At 37.3% G+C, this 15,945-nt stretch overlaps 1 protein-coding gene across 4 annotated transcripts in view; it reads left to right on the top strand.

Moving 5' to 3' along the window:
- The first annotated feature begins 5,629 nt into the window (after positions 1 to 5,629).
- Positions 5,630 to 15,945, top strand: part of ANKRD50 (ankyrin repeat domain 50) — a 34,005-nt gene continuing 23,689 nt past the window's right edge. Inside the window, exons 1-2 of one of the 4 annotated variants that reach the window (XM_032333356.1) lie at positions 5,630 to 5,921; positions 7,495 to 8,437. In XM_032333356.1, the coding sequence (XP_032189247.1) occupies positions 7,926 to 8,437 (512 nt within the window). In that variant the 5' untranslated portion in view covers positions 5,630 to 5,921; positions 7,495 to 7,925. Of the gene's footprint in view, positions 5,922 to 7,242; positions 7,369 to 7,494; positions 8,438 to 8,905; positions 8,998 to 15,945 lie in introns of those variants that run through there. The other 3 variants (XM_032333357.1, XM_032333359.1, XM_032333358.1) reach the window with 3 other exon arrangements.

The following is a 15,945-nucleotide window of genomic DNA, read 5'->3' as shown; positions in this document are numbered from 1 at the left end:
CCTTCAGTTTATTTTTTGCTTTCTAGTATATTATATTAATCTTCCAAATTAATACAACCTACCTACCTCTCAGGGGTTGCTGATGCCAGCAATTAGTATTTCACAAATACTGGTGTAGCAAATAACAGAGATTTGAAAAAAAGGGAAAAAAAAGATATGGTATTTAGAAGAGCAGGAAGACTAAAGACAATAAATAAAATAATATCTCTCAATTACCTAGGGCCTATCAAGTTAACAAATTACATGCAGCAAATCAAGAGATTAATTATATCTCATATCTCACTAACATTTTATCAAAAAATGCATAGTACATAGACATAATGAAATTAGAGAAGTCCACCTTGACAAATGACATTTTGCACTATTTTTAAATAACTATAATTATAGGTAATTACTGCTGTTTTTACATATGACCATATGACATAGGAGTCAGGAATGTAACTCATTACTAAGTCAGTTTCAGCTGTTCTCAGATCTTTAAAATATGGTTCAGAGATTTTACAAATTACCCTTATCAGGATAAAAGATGTGAGAAAAGGACGGTGGCGACATGTTTGGAACTGGGCATTTAAACTATATAGAAGCCTATATAAGAAAAGGTAAGAAAAAGCAGTTATGAGAATCCAAAGGAAGGACATATTTTAGAAGATTCTAATTTGCTGCTTTATATTCCTTGCTGTCTTTGGGAGTTGGACAAGTATATGAGATTCAGACTCAAACTATCCTGTGTACTATAGGTGTAATATTGAGGTCTATGGAGTTTCTGCTTTACCTGGGAGCCTGTAGGATAAGGTAGAGCTTTATAGCCAGTTAATCAGTAAACAGAGCTAGTTGAGTCTTTCTTCTGGTTAGCTGGTAATTCTGCAAAATGTATCTTACTTTGGAGTTTGTTTAATCGTTTGAAGGAAAGGACTATACCTTGCACATTTTATAAGCAAAAATGATTTGGGGGCTTGTTTTCAGGAACAGAAACAAATACACCTGGCAACAATACTTTTCAAATGGAGAGCTTGAATAAGCAGTTTTTAAAAGGAGTGTTTAGGCAGATAGCCACCACTGGATGTTCCTATCATTACACCTACTGCATCAAAGACTTCTATAGTCTAGGGCTACATCAGGCGCACTTAACTAGTGCATGTTTGTGTAAACAAAGCCCCATTATCAACAGTAGTATTAAAATAATCCAGAAGGTTTGGTAGACCGTCATATTTATTTGCAGCTTCTGCTATGGTCTTGTTTAATAGTGTGTGAGATACATTAGCAGTGAACAAAATTCTTTAAATTTGTTGGGTATTTTAAAAAACTGCCAGCAATAACTCTTCTCCGGACTCTTTCCAGATGCAAAGTAACTAACCCCTTCCTTTCAGGGATGGTGTGAAGGATAGCAGCTAGGGGAAAGAAGTACAGTTTGACATGGGAGGCTAGGTACAGCCAACTGCTGGTCTTTGGAATAGAGAAACTTTCAAAGCTGTTGATCTGACCAGGAGTTTGATGTACTGTGTGTCAGGTGTGCTGTGGTCTTGTGCTGTTGCCGCCTGTGACATGCATGAACACACCAGGATGCCACATCAGAGAATCAGGGGTAAATGTTGAGAAACCAAATGTAAGGTATAGGTGAAATGGAGACTGAGTTACCCTGTAGTAGAGCATACAACAAGTACACTGAATGCTTTTGTGTAGTAAAAGTTTTTTTAAATTTGTGGCATAATTTGCAAAACTGCCAGTGATATTTATTTAAAGAATTACTTTGTAAACAAATCTGAGTGATATACACTAGTTAGAGTTAAACTAGAATCCTTTGCATTTTCATATCACTTCATTTAAAATCATCGAAACTTTAAAATTAAAATATTAGAATTTTGAAGCTTTCAGTAATTGTAATTATTGAAAATAAAAGTTGCTAACAGGAAGATACTGAAATATACCTCTACCAATCAAGGAAGGAATTGAATGTATTCCATGAAAAGGACAATTATCAAAATAAATGGAAAGAAAATTTAAATGATGAGCTTTGTCTTGTAAAATTGTCTGTTGAATGATGTTACTCTGAGTGAGGTTAAAAAAAAGAATATACCTATGGAAAGATTTGGGCTGAAAACTCTATACATTTCAATATAAAGAAATTTAAATTGAGAATATATTTTATTTATTAGAGTTTGCTTTCAATGTACTAGGTACCTCAGCACTTAGAGAGAAAATTTTCCATTAAAAATACCATGGTCGTGACTTTTAATCTCACAAAACAAACTGAGGGTTGCTGGGGGGAGGGGGTTGGGGAGAAGGGGGTGGGATTATGGACATTGGGGAGGGTATGTGCTTTGGTGAGTGCTGTGAAGTGTGTAAACCTGGTGATTCACAGACCTGTACCCCTGGGGATAGAGTATTATGCCTCCATCAGAAAGGATGAATACCCAACTTTTGTAGCAACATGGATGGGACTGGAAGAGATTATGCTGAGTGAAATAAGTCAAGCAGAGAGAGTCAATTATCATATGGTTTCACTTATTTGTGGAGCATAACAAATAGCATGGAGGACATGGGGACTTAGAGTGGAGAAGGGAGTTGGGGGAAATTGGAAGGGGAGGTGAACCATGAGAGACTATGGACTCTGAAAAACAATCTGAGGGTTTTGAAGGGACGGGGGGTGGGAGGTTGGGGTACCAGGTGGTGGGTATTATAGAGGGCACGGATTGCATGGAGCACGGGGTGTGGTGCAAAAATAATGAATACTGTTATGCTGGAAATAAAAAAAAATAAAAATTATAAAAAAAAAAATACCATGGTCTACAGAGAAGCATTGACAGTGTCAAAAATTTCAAATTTATTCAAATGTAAGGAAAATTCAAGCAATTTTTATGAACAGACTAAAAATAAGGAAAACTACCTCTTAAAAAACACATTCTTTGGAAAAATATCAGTATGGTGCTAGAAAAAATATACTGAAGTTGATTAATGTATGTGAATAAGAACTAAGAGTGAGTATGCTGCTTATGCCATTTTTGGCATTCATGTAATTGATTAAAAAAATCATAACATGTTGTAAATAAGTGTATATTTATGTGTTTATATATGTAATTGCTATATTTTTGGAAAATAACGCTTGAAAAGAACTATTTGATATCTCCACTAAATATAATACAATCAAGTTTCCAGTCAATAAAGAAATATATCTAAGAATTACACAATTTTAATTAATTTTATTGTCTTTCTGTTTTTTTGTTCTCAAAAAATGTCCTGGTTAGGTGTGGCAGGGTGGCTCAGTCAGTTGGGTATCTGCCTTCAGCTCAGGTCATGATCCCAGGGTCTTGGGATCAAGCCCTGCATGGGGCTTCCTGCTCAGCAGGGGAGTCTGCCTCCCTGTCTGTCCCTGTTCCTGCTTTCTCTCTCCCTCACTCTCTCTCACATAAATAAATAAAATCTTAAAAAAAAAAAAAAATGTCCTGGTTAGGTCAATAAATAGACTCACTAAGTGTACACACACAAACATACACACACACACACACATAGATACATACATGCACATACATCTCATATACATATATATGTATATATGTGCATAAATATATATATGTGCGCACACACACACACACACACTCATACTTCCCAACAATGGAGATTTCAGCTTTTGGTGAGAGAGATTTAAAGGCAGCAATATAGTCTAGAAGAGGTTGAAAAAACAAAACAAAAAACATGATTACTTCATATCAAAAATTGGGGTGATAAATGGATATTCCAAAAAGAAAGGAAGTCTAAAGTAATCTGAAGTTTCCTTTGCCTTGCAATAGTCCCTCAGACTTTAAGAAACTGTGTTCATCCTGCCAGTTGTGTATAACCTATCACTAAGCTCAACATAATGTCAGGTACATTGGAAGTCTTTAAGTGTGGAGAGAAAAAACAGACAGGCTTTACATCCTGGGAACCTTGCTTAGTGTTGGAAATGCAAGGCTGTGTAGGGCATAGTCCCTGCTCTTCAGAGATTTTTTTATTAGGGAAAGCAAAAAGCCATAAAAATGAAATGTGAAATAAACTTTAAAGTCAAAAAATTTTCTAAACGAGTCTGAAGATTATTACAGCTCGGTTATCTCTGATGGTATTTCAAACAGCATTCTAAGATGGTTATCATAAAAAAATTAGGCCTACTAAACCCAAGTTTCTGTAACTTCTCTCTCTATTGGGCAGAAATTATTTTAATTATTGTATTAGCAAATAGTTTAATGGAAATTATAGTATGATGTACATACTTATTTGTAATTTTTCTAAACATATAATATTACAGCCATGAAATTAAAGGACTAGATGACTATAAAGCTGTGTGGCAAACAAGCTGATGGTAATTAAAATTGCTTAAGCAAATGCAAATCAAAATTGTATTTTTTTAAAAAATCAATTTTCAACTCTCTAATTCTGGAGAATTTGTATCTTTTGCTTTTTTTGCTTCTACTCTGGAAAAGAACCTCAGAAGTCACAAAAAATGAATTAAAATACTAAGATCAGCAAGCGTCAAAATGCCATGGATAGGCTAGGAATAAACAGAATGGAAGGGTAAGCACAAGCACAATCTATTTGGTTTTATGACTTTCTAGTTACGTGTGATAGCTGTACTTTGAAATTCCAGAGAAAACAGATGGGAGGCTGGTTTAATATTTGGGAAATAAACATTCAAATTAATAGTGAATGGGAAATGGAGAGCTCGTGGCTTTACCAAAAATAATGGAAAAATAAGGGACAGCACATTTTCTACTCTCTCAGTTGACAGTACATTTACCTTCCCAGCAGAAATGTGGAATCTAATAAAAGAACCCAGGTCCAAGCGAGTGCAAACAACTGGCCTCTCTAGTTCAACAGTAACTACCTATAGTCAGGCCCTCTAGGGCAGTTTATCTGATTCTACAGTCTAACCTCCACTGTGGACTTTTTCCCCTATAGTGGCCCCTGCAGGTCATCCAACTACCCAGGAGGGCAGGAGCCTGAGACCGAATCATGACTACTTTCAACTACATCTGGTGGGAGGCCATGTCCTTTTCATAAGGCGGATGGGAATGTCGCCCTATACCCCTACTATTTTTTATTTTCACAATATTCTTCCCAGTCCTTTCCTTGCTTCTCTGTCCCAGACTGAGAAATTTAATGGATTGAAACGGAACCCGGACTGAAGAATAGGACGGGTCTGGAGTGGTCTTTTCGAACAAGGGGTTTAAGGGAGAGGCAAGAGGGAACTCTGCCCGCCCAACTGCCCTTCCCAGGAGCGGATATGGCCCCCAAAGCCAGCGAGTCCCTCCGGCCTGGAAGACAAAGAAAGGCTCAGGGCCGAGTGGTGACGGGGTGGGTGGGGGCAGCGACTCGCGTGAGCTCGGGGACGTGAGAACGCAGCCCCCGCCCCTTTCTCCGCCCCTCCGAAAGGCGGGGCCCCAAGGCCACCCCCCACTCTTTTCCCTTCCCCCAAAGATTCCCCAGCGACGCGCGCGGCCGAGTGCAGGCGCCCGCACACGCCCAGGCACTGCCGGCGACGGGTGGGCGCAGTGGGGGGAGGGGAGGGGCAAGGGGAGGAGCGGGCGGGCGAAGAAAGGGCGAGCGGTCGGGGGGCGGGGCCTGGGCGTGGGGGCGGGGCCGAGGAGTGGGGCGGGGCGGAGCCGGCCGAGTCCCGGGCTGCCTGAGACAGTCACTGCCCTGACGGCGGCGGCGGCGGTTGGCTGGTGGGGGTTGGGAGGAGCAAGACCGAGGCTGCTGGGGCAGCTGGAACTGGCAGTTGCCGGGGGCCAACAGGCGAATCTGGACCGGAGAGCGAACCCCAGGCCGAGCGAAGGAGGCGGCTGCAGTTGGAGTACAGGGAGCGCTGGCGGTCGCGGATTCTCAGAGGAGCAAGTGTCTGGGGCTTAGAGTCCGCCGGGGCGGCAGCGGCCACGGCGGCGGCTGGGGCCGAGGTAACTGAGGGGCGGCAGCGGGAGTAGAAGCGAGGCCCCTTCTCAGGTCGGAAGCTTGGGGGCTTTGGCTAGGTTCGAACCTGACTCACCCGCCCACCCTTTCTAGTCTCCGGCCCCAGACCGACTTCTCCCCACGTTCAGCCGTGGGTCGGGCGGGGGCGGGAGCGGCGCGCGTAGTTGGGGGCTCAGAGCTGGACACCAACAGGGAGGAGACCCCTCATCTGGGATTGGCAAGGACGTCGGGCACCCCCTCCCCCTTCAAAAGACACACCCCAAAATCTTGGGGCGGGGCGGGGTGTTTGGGGCGTTCCCAGGCTTCTTGAAGGGAAGACCTCAGCGTAGAAGCTGCACCTCAGTCCGTGTCTTCTCCGAGGTGGCCCCCCTGTGGCTCCTGGCTGCTCAGACCGAAGGTGGTTCCCGTGTCTGGGAATCCCGGAGTTCCTTTTGTCTATCAGCTGAAACTAGAGGCCGGAACTGTAGGCAAACACCAACCAGCCCTGGAGCACTCTACTCCTTATTCCTTTTCTGCGTGGGAAGAAATTCTCCCCAGCAGCCTTTTCTCCGGCCACAGTAGTAGATTCCAATCCTCATCCCAATCCAAAACGTGTATCTATAGCGCAGAGGAAGGAAGAATTCACATTGTACTGGTGATTAGATTTATCGTTTAAGGTCATCCCCATTCTCCCCTCAGTTTTTTGTTTTGTTTTGTTTTGTTTTGTTTTGTTTTAACTCATTCCCATCCAGCCACAGCCCTGGTAATCATCCCCTAGGCTTTGCAAACTATCAACAAAGAAGTGTGACTAGTCGAGTAAACGGAGTCCTTGACTGGCTGGACTGTGCAGTTTAATAGAGCTTCCTTTAACTGGCGCTGTTCTACCAAGCTAGTCGGAAAGACCTTTTTGGCCAGAGTTAAGGATGTTACTGTGTGTGCATAAAGCCTTTTTTTTTTTTTTCCCTTTTTACACAGTTTTGTTTGTTTGTTTGTTTTAATCTAGGGTAACTTGATAAAAATGCAGCTCTTTGGGAAGCATAACCATAGAGGAAGTAGAATACAGAAAGGAAAATGTAATTTTGATTCTGGGGGGCAATTGTCCAACTTTTTGAAAGTACCAAAGATGAAGCATATGGATTTTTTTTTAAATATATGGATTTTTGAGATTATTTTAACTGGCAAATTGTATCCTTTGTAAACTTTTAAGTAAACAAGCTCTTAACACACGATATTTTGCACTAAGATATTGTTTTATTTTAGTTATTTGTGGAAATTGTTGATTTGCCCCCTCTCTTGAACCTAGAAATCTGTGAACAGGTTCATTAAGAATCTACTCTCTTGAAAATGCAGTTTTTGAATGCTTTGGATTAAGAAGGTGGTAACAGTGGACTGTCATTTCTGCCACATAATCTGAAACAGTTCCCTCTCTGGCAATTGCCCAGATGCCTGAAACTGGTAAGGTCTAGTACTTTGAGTGATTGTCTTTCAACAAGAAATATAGAACTACCGATCTATTGTACACATGTAACCTCTTTGATGGCATTTACTATAATAGACATCTTTTCTGCATCTAATTTTCAGATACAGAATTAACACTTCGAATCTGGAGAAGCATTTTGTACAAATTGAAAGATTGGGCATTCTCTTTAGTTTTCCAGATGTATTGTCTCATCTGCACACTTGAAACATCCACAATCACATAAACTCTAAGATAGAACCATGGAGTTATGTGACCCATCAAGATTTAGGGAAAGTATTACCACGCTTTGGAACCAGGCAATTTTCCACCAGTTCAACAGTTAAACTAATAGAGTCTCTGCTGATAATCAAGAGTAAAGAGTCAAAGTCATGCACATTCTGTTGGCAAATGGCATCTATGGCTGTTGAGTTTTACTGTAACTCGTTACTGTAAAGTCAAAGTCAACTTAATTTGCAAGTTATGTCCTAATGGATGTAAAGACCTGTGTTGTTGTATCCAGGATCTAGCAAATGTTGAAGATAAGGAACCTATTATGACTAATCCTTGGGAAGAGAAAGTCTGCAAAATGGCTCAAACGAGTTTACTGCAGGGGAAGCAGTTTTACTGTAGGGAGTGGGTTTTCCACAAGCTTCAGCATTGCCTCCAGGAGAAAACTAACTGCTGCAATAGTGCTGTCAACACACCATCCCTTGTAATGAATTCTGGGAATAATGCTAGTGTTGTCTCTGGAAAAGGAGCTGCCTGGGGTGTGTTGTTGGTAGGAGGGCCTGGCAGTGGCAAGACAGCCCTATGTACTGAGCTGCTGTGGCCAAGTTCACCTGCAAGCTTGCAGAGAGGTTTACATCGCCAAGCTTTGGCCTTTCATTTCTGCAAAGCCCAAGACTCTGATACTTTGTGTGTTGGAGGGTTTATTAGAGGTCTAGTTGCCCAGATCTGCCGCAGTGGACTACTCCAAGGATATGAGGATAAGCTAAGGGATCCAGCAGTCCAAAGCCTCTTACAGCCTGGAGAATGTGAAAGGAACCCAGCTGAAGCGTTTAAAAGGTAACAGTAAGAATGCCATGATGTTCTAGTTTCTAAGCAAAAATTAATGTTTTCTAGATTTTGGTCTGTATTTTTGTCTGTTTTTAAAATTTTATGGGGTACCTGCACATTTGGGGATAATCTGTAGTTGTAAATACACATGTTTACTTTGAGTATTGAAGGAAACAAAATTTAAGCTTTGTGTTGCACAGGATATGGATTAAAAGTAATTTATTTTACTTTCTAATAACAATGTGAAGCACTGCAGAAACTTATTTTTTTCAAATTTATGGCAATTGTTTATTTACTTTTCTAATGTTATCTATAACTGGTAAGAGATATTTGTTCTTGTAGTAGAGAAAACCACTTAGCTGCTTGGAAAAGAGGCTACAGTTTCAAGGAGGGTATAGGGCACTATATATGGCACTGAATTTAAAGGAACTCTCAGCATAGAATCTTTTTTGCTTATAGTATTCTTATTTCTTTAAGTGAGGCAAGTTCTTTTTGAAAGATCATTGGCCATTGAAAATCTGAAGAAAATCTGTGTTTTGGGATGTATTCCACTATCAAGTAAACAAAAAGTTAAGTGGTGCTTTTAAATATGTGATATTTATAAAATAATGAAAATCTGGCGTAATTTTAGTACTTTTAGTGAGCAGTATGAAAAACAACTTTTTCCTAACCTCAATTAAGCATTTTTCCATTGGTAAATTGATTGGTCTAAGAAGAGAGCAAGTGAGCGAAGAAAACATGATTCCTGGAAAAGAATTTTTTGCATATCACCCCTCTGCTCATTGTAAAAGAAGTCCAGCAGATTGTTATTTTTGTGCTTGCTATTGCCTCACTGCTGCTTGAATTACTCGTTTGCATACACTTTGATCCCTTGATCCCTTTACAGTAAATAGTTCTTAGCAGGCAAAAGTTTGTTCCCCAAAGCTGCAGGTATACAGTACGGTAGAGATTAGCGTACGTGTATGTATGTGTGACCCTATGTCTGTTTCTCTGTGTGTCTCTAGGAGTCATTTAAGCAGGATTTGAATTGTTATGAAAGGAGTGATGTTTGTTTTTATGATGTCCTCATTATCTAATGGTATGGAATCTATTAATTTAAACTGATATTGAAAATATTAAGTATATAGCAAACATTATGTGTCCCTGTTCTAAGTGATTTACAAATGCTAAATTATTTTCATAGCAATCCTGTGAAATAGATAATATTATTATTCCCATTTCATGGATGAGGAAACCGAGGCACAGAAGGCCTCAGTAATTTGTCCAAGGTTAAAGGCTAGTAAGTGGCAGAGCTGGGATTTGAAGTATGTGTATCTGAATACAGATTTGTAATCATTGAAATTCTTTGAAGGACTTGAGGGGGAGAGTGGATTAGAAGTTTGTGGAGGACAGGGGTGTGTGTCACAGCTGTGATTTGAGTGTAGGTTTCAGATTACCCATATAAGTGATACAGTAGTAGTCCAAAATTATCTTTATGTTTAGTGGTATGGAATTCAAACATAGGATGGGTATATTAAAGTCACCCAAAGGGATGTGTCTTTGAGAGGTGTGATATTATTGCTGAGTTTTTAATGTATAAGTGCAGTCCAGTAAAACTCAGGACAAATCTGTTACCTTTTGCTTTTAGCCACCGACATCGGAGTTAAAACTATTAGATCATTTTTAAATAACAAGTAAATCTGTTAGGTGATATTGGTGCACAGACGTGAAATAACCAGGTTCAGTGGTTTTAAATAGGGAATCAGTGATATCTTTAATATATATAAATCTGTACTTTTTAAGAGATGTAAAGTCTCTGTACATAAACAACTCTTTTCCTGTTGACTTCCTACTTTTTGTGAAGATCCTATCACTAATTGAAGAGCTGAATTTTTATTTTTTATAATTTCATTTCTTATATGTTATTTGGATTTAACACCTTGGGAAATCAGTTTCAAAGAACTTAGCTAACTAAGTTGAACTTAGTCCAACTAAAGTAGGTAATTACAGTTTATTTTCTTGGAATTTATGTGTAAATTTCAAATGTCCTTAAATATTTAAAATCATGCCCGATAACTGTATATTTTTGCTATATTCCAATTTTGAGCAGACTTTTATGTATGGCATCATAAATTTTTTTGAGAAAATGTCCTTCTACTGAGATGATACTCCTATTTTTTCCTCTATGTGAATTTTAGCTATTAACTAATTGAAGGGAAATAAGAAGCAGTTAGAGATATTTGTAAAAACCACACCAATCCCGATTTTCTGACTGACAGAAGTAACTAATCACTTTGTATTCCCAAATGATAATGGAAGTATAGTCTTTCTATTTGGAGCATTTTGGTGCTTTTAATTTCCTCCTGGATCTTTCAGAAACCTGGGTTACTTTCTTCATCATTAAAGTAATTAATCATTAAATAAATTAGGTAACTTTGATATTGTAACAACTGTTTCTGATAATTCATAGAATACATTTCCTCTAAGACTGTGAAGCTCTACTATAACCATAGTCAAATAAATGCAAATGTGAGAATACAAGTCATAGCTAAAGAGAAATATTTTTGCATAGTCTATGGCATTAGATGATCTAAGCCTTTACTTTTGAAACGGAGTCAAGATTTTATTTTAGTTTTATTGGTGATTGATTTGTTAAGAAAGTCCTTTAGAGAATTCTAATAGGAATCTAATTTATTTAGGTAGGGAGAAATGTAATTCAACAGGTAGGCAATCATTGTTTTCAATAAATTATATTATTTTAAGGGAGACAGAGATCAAAGCTTATTAAAACATGATAGGAGATGAAATATAAGCAAAGTAAAATTTTTTTTTCACTTTTGGGAAAAAACTCAAAACCAGTTTTACATTGTTACTTTTTTAACATCGAACACTTGGTAATATTGATGGTTTCATATATTCATGTGTGAAACAATAGTATATAATAATTGGAAAATTGATAAAAATATTACTTCGTCACAGATCCACAAAGTTGGGGAAATTGCAGAGAAGTGATTCAGTATCAAATGTGTTTTATATACTTCAGTTTACTTCCTAATTTTTTCCCTAGTATTTATCTTTAATGATACTAGATAGAATATGTAATACCACAAAAAATCTTACATGATTACAGGTCTTACACCTGCATGGTAACTTGTTAACTACTGGTTTTTTACTATATGATAATAAAAACAAGAGGAACATTATTTTAATCTAGTTAAGTGTTGCTGCTTTCTTTCCATTCTCACAAGATATACTATCTTGATTTTTTGATTTAGTTGTCACAAGATTTCTTCTGACATTCATTCTTACGTCGAATATTTGAGAGTCTTTTGTGTTTTAAGCACAGTACAGCTGGAGATATTTATTGAGAACCTTCTCTGTGTTAAGTAGAGTCCACCTGGAGTTAAGTCAGTGAATAAAACAGACAAAATGCCCTGCCTTCATGGAGCTCAAATTCTTAGAGTAATATTTATCCTATTTCTATAAAGAAGTAATATTTGGGGTAAATCCTTGTTATAGTGTTCATGCAACACGTGAATGTTTTAACACTAGTTGGAAGGAATTATATGATCTAAAGGGAATGATGAATGAAGACCCATTAATTTCTTTTTTTCCCTTTTTCATTTTTCTCTCTTAATTGGTTAAGTTGCAAAGCTGTTGTTCCTATGTTTAGAATTTTTTTTTCTCATTTCTGTTGATGGAACCAAGTCTATGACAATTACATTTTTACTTTAGAATTAGGGGCGGTTTCTTTCATTTTGCCTTTTCCCCTTCAGGCTCTTATTGCAAAACTTTGTGTATTTTGTGTATTTTCTAGAGTTAGTGTTAGACTCTTCTGGTAGTCATAAAACTGTAAACAAATTACAATTATTTTTGACAGGCATGTCAAGGTATCTAAGTTAGGGAATGTGAGAAAGAGAATAGTAGTTTCAGATTGTGACTGGGTTAGAAACACAACTGGACGTGGTTATTTCATTCAACCAGAATCTCCTTTCTGAACCTTTCTGTCATGATCCTTAAACCCAAGGATGTTCTCGGAGATTTAGACCGATGTGGTAGTGGGAAATACAAATTTTTGTTCCTGGTAGATACCATTCTCTAGTTTTTATTTCTAGTTAACAATCTGCAGGACCAGGTATGAGTTTTCTATGTGTGATATCAATTTTCCTGAGTAAAAAGATTTTATTCTGTGTAATGTGTAAATGGAATAAAATTGTGATGAAGAATTAGGATGACTAACTGAACTTTGAGAGTTTAGCAAATGTTATAGCTAAATGCTTGTTAGAAAAGAATTGGAAACTGGAAGACCAAACTGACATTTGTTTTTTATGTCAGTTAGGAATCCTCAAATGGTTGAATCCTTTTTCTTGTCTTTTTAGTTCCTTCTCCTTGAACATATATCATTTTTCACTTGTATCTCTTTAGATTTTTAGTTTCTTTTCTGGCTATTTATACATATCTCTTCTGTTATCTCCTCTATTAGGCATATGCTTCTTCATGACATTATTCATGACTGATTAATTTTTTATATTTACCATAGTGCTTTGAATAGCACTTTGCATATAGCATGTGCTAACTGATTATCATCTGAATGAGTGAATAATGCTACTTACCTTTCTAGAATATGTTTGAACCTAAATGAAGGACTGCTGAAGTTCTTGTGTAAGAAAGGGAATTGAAATGTTATATTATTTAGGTCAGTTTTCAATACAGACCAAATTGATATAGTGATTATTAATTTACTAACCTGCTGTGTCTGCTCTTTAGCATGTATGAATATGGCATTAGTCCAGATAGTTTTAAGTGGCCAGATGTCTATCTTCTGTCTTAACTGGCTCCAAGTATTTTTGGCATACTCAACAAAGGGACTAAGAACAGAATGAAACTGGAATGTGTGCTTCCCTCTTACCCTCAGTTTGGGGGTATTTTCAAGGAAAAATATTCCCTTTCCATTATCTGTCTTGTGTAACTAATACTACTAATAATTTCTAACTGTCACTATCCATTCTTAGATGTTATCAGATTAAAAGATCTTGTAAAGTGTCTTTACTGTTCATTTTTTAAATAAAATAAATGGATTAATGTAATTTTCATAATCAAAATTCTTTATTCATTATAGTCTAAGGTAGTCATTTTTCACTGAATTGTCTGTTATTTTCCAATTTTTAACCATGTTACTCACTTTCAGATGGACTTCCATTCATTCAAGCCCTCCCTCTTTCCCTTCCTAAAACCTTTTCTTTCTACCCTTGTTGAGTACTTTCTCTTTTATATTCATATCTTAAGAGCTACTACCTTTGGTTCCCGTTTCTGTTACTTTTTATCATTTGCTGAACCATTCCACTACCTTTAATCACTTCTGCTATAATGACGTAACATATTGCTCCATATTTTTACTGTTTAATTTCAGTTATATTTTTAGTTCTACTTGGCCATTCTTTGATTTACTTCTTAATAACTCAGAATTTCTTTTTAGACCAGAGAGAGTAAAGTTATACCCTACAAGTAGAATATTTTTTACCCAATTCAGGAAATTTCACACACACATCCAGATTTTTAGTTTTTCTTGAAAAAACAAAAGGAAATTTGACAATATTGCGTTCTCATTCTTTAGAATCAGTTATTTGGTAGAGCTGAGTTAATTGCTGTCTTTAGATGGGACCTACACACCAGTTCCCCCAACTCTGTTACTCCATTCCAAGACCACTTCTTTTGTTTATATATCCAGCCTAGCTCCTACTGGCATTTTCAGACACGAACATGTTTTCTGTTCCTCTGGAAAAAAAAAAATGATTTTTTAAAAAAACTTCCCACCAAATCTTCATACTTTGAATTTGTATATTCAAGTACTACTTCTATGACCTCATTTTTTAACTTACTGATGTTTAACTTCTATATATACATACCCACAGAAAGATATTTATGTAGTGTAGTTTCTGAACTCATTGCTTTCTCTATCTTAACCTTAGATGGTAAGTCCTAGAACTTTTTTCATTATTTGTAATTTCTTCCTTTCAAAATCCCCTGACTACTTCGTTTGGTCACTCTCCCTCTAGGTTCTCTTTGAGTGTTTGTCCAACAAATCTTACTTAGTTCTTCTCTCTTTATACATGCTCCTTTAATAATTTTATTTACTTATGTGGCTACCAATGGTCATATCTAATATGATAGCAATGAAATCTATATCAATAGCCTTTACCCTCACTCTGATCAACATGTATCTTTTCACTGGAGTGTTCTTCACTAACCTTTCTGTCTTTTTCAAATCAGCATCTCTTTCAGCGTCTCTGTTCATTGGCTCATTCATTTATTTCTGAAACAAATATTCTGCACCTGCTGGGTGCCAGAAATACGCTCAGTGTCAGGGCTAGAGCCGTGAGCCAAACAGGACACTGGGTTAAGTGTGTGTTGGGGGCAGGGGGAGTGGAAGGGAATACACATTGGACAAATATTCACAAAAATAAATGTAAAAATGTAAAAATGCAACTTCAGCAACTGCCAGATAGAAGGATATAGGATGAAAGCATTTAATATGAAACTTGGTCATTATCTGGAATTCTGGGAAAATGGACTCTTAGTATCTAAGTTGTTTCTTAGTTCTTACTTCCTAGACTTAAGTGTGGTCTTAAGATCAATATTATCGGCATCTCTTGGAAGTTATTAGAAATGCAGAATCTCAGGTCTTTTGAATCTGAATGTGCCTTTTAACCCATTTCCTAAGTGAATCCAGTGCACGTTGAAATTTAAGAAGTACTGCCCTCAGCTTGTTTCTAGAGTTTTCTTTGATTATTTTCTATTAGTTTATTCTAAAGTATTTAATCATTTTCTTAGAATGTTTCTTGAATCTTTTATCCTAATCTAGAATATTTATTCATCTACTCCTAGTTGATCTTTTTAATTTTAGCCTCTATATTCTAATTCCTTTTGTTCAATTGGAACAAAAGGCCAATTAGCCTTAATAAAATAGTGCTTTCTTTAGGTCATTTCTCTGAGATTGTGATAATCTAACCTATACTGCAAATTCAAATTTCCCTGCTTACCTTTATTAAAAGTTCTTGATAATTTCATTCTATTCCATCTAAAGCAGGTATCATGTTTCCAAAACTGCATCAGACCACACAAGCTCATTTGTTGCTTCAAGAAACATTTTAAGTGTATAAGTCAGTGTTAATGTGGGTAAGAGATGTGAAAAGTAGGAATAGTCTTATTTTTCTTAGTGTCTAGTAAGAACTTCCTATATATATATATATATATGGAGAGAGAGAGGGGGAGAGGATATGAACTTTCTGTTATGTATGTTGCAGATTTTTTGTTTTTGTTTTTGCTTCACCTTGTTTTTAGCATTTTTTATATATTTTTTTAAGATTTTATTTATTTATTTGACAGAGATCACAAGTAGGTGGAGAGGCAGGCAGAGAGAGAGGAGGAAGCAGGCTCCCCGATGAGCAGAGAGCCCAATGCGGGGCTCGATCCCAGGATCCTGAGATCATGACCTAAGCCAAAGGCAGAGGCTTTAACCCACTGAGCCACCCAAGTGC

This window comes from Mustela erminea, chromosome 2, assembly GCF_009829155.1.
Source record: "Mustela erminea isolate mMusErm1 chromosome 2, mMusErm1.Pri, whole genome shotgun sequence".
Taxonomy (NCBI): domain Eukaryota; kingdom Metazoa; phylum Chordata; class Mammalia; order Carnivora; family Mustelidae; genus Mustela; species Mustela erminea.
The sequence above is the reverse complement of the archived record's forward strand: the minus strand, read 5'-3'. Positions and strand labels throughout refer to the sequence as shown.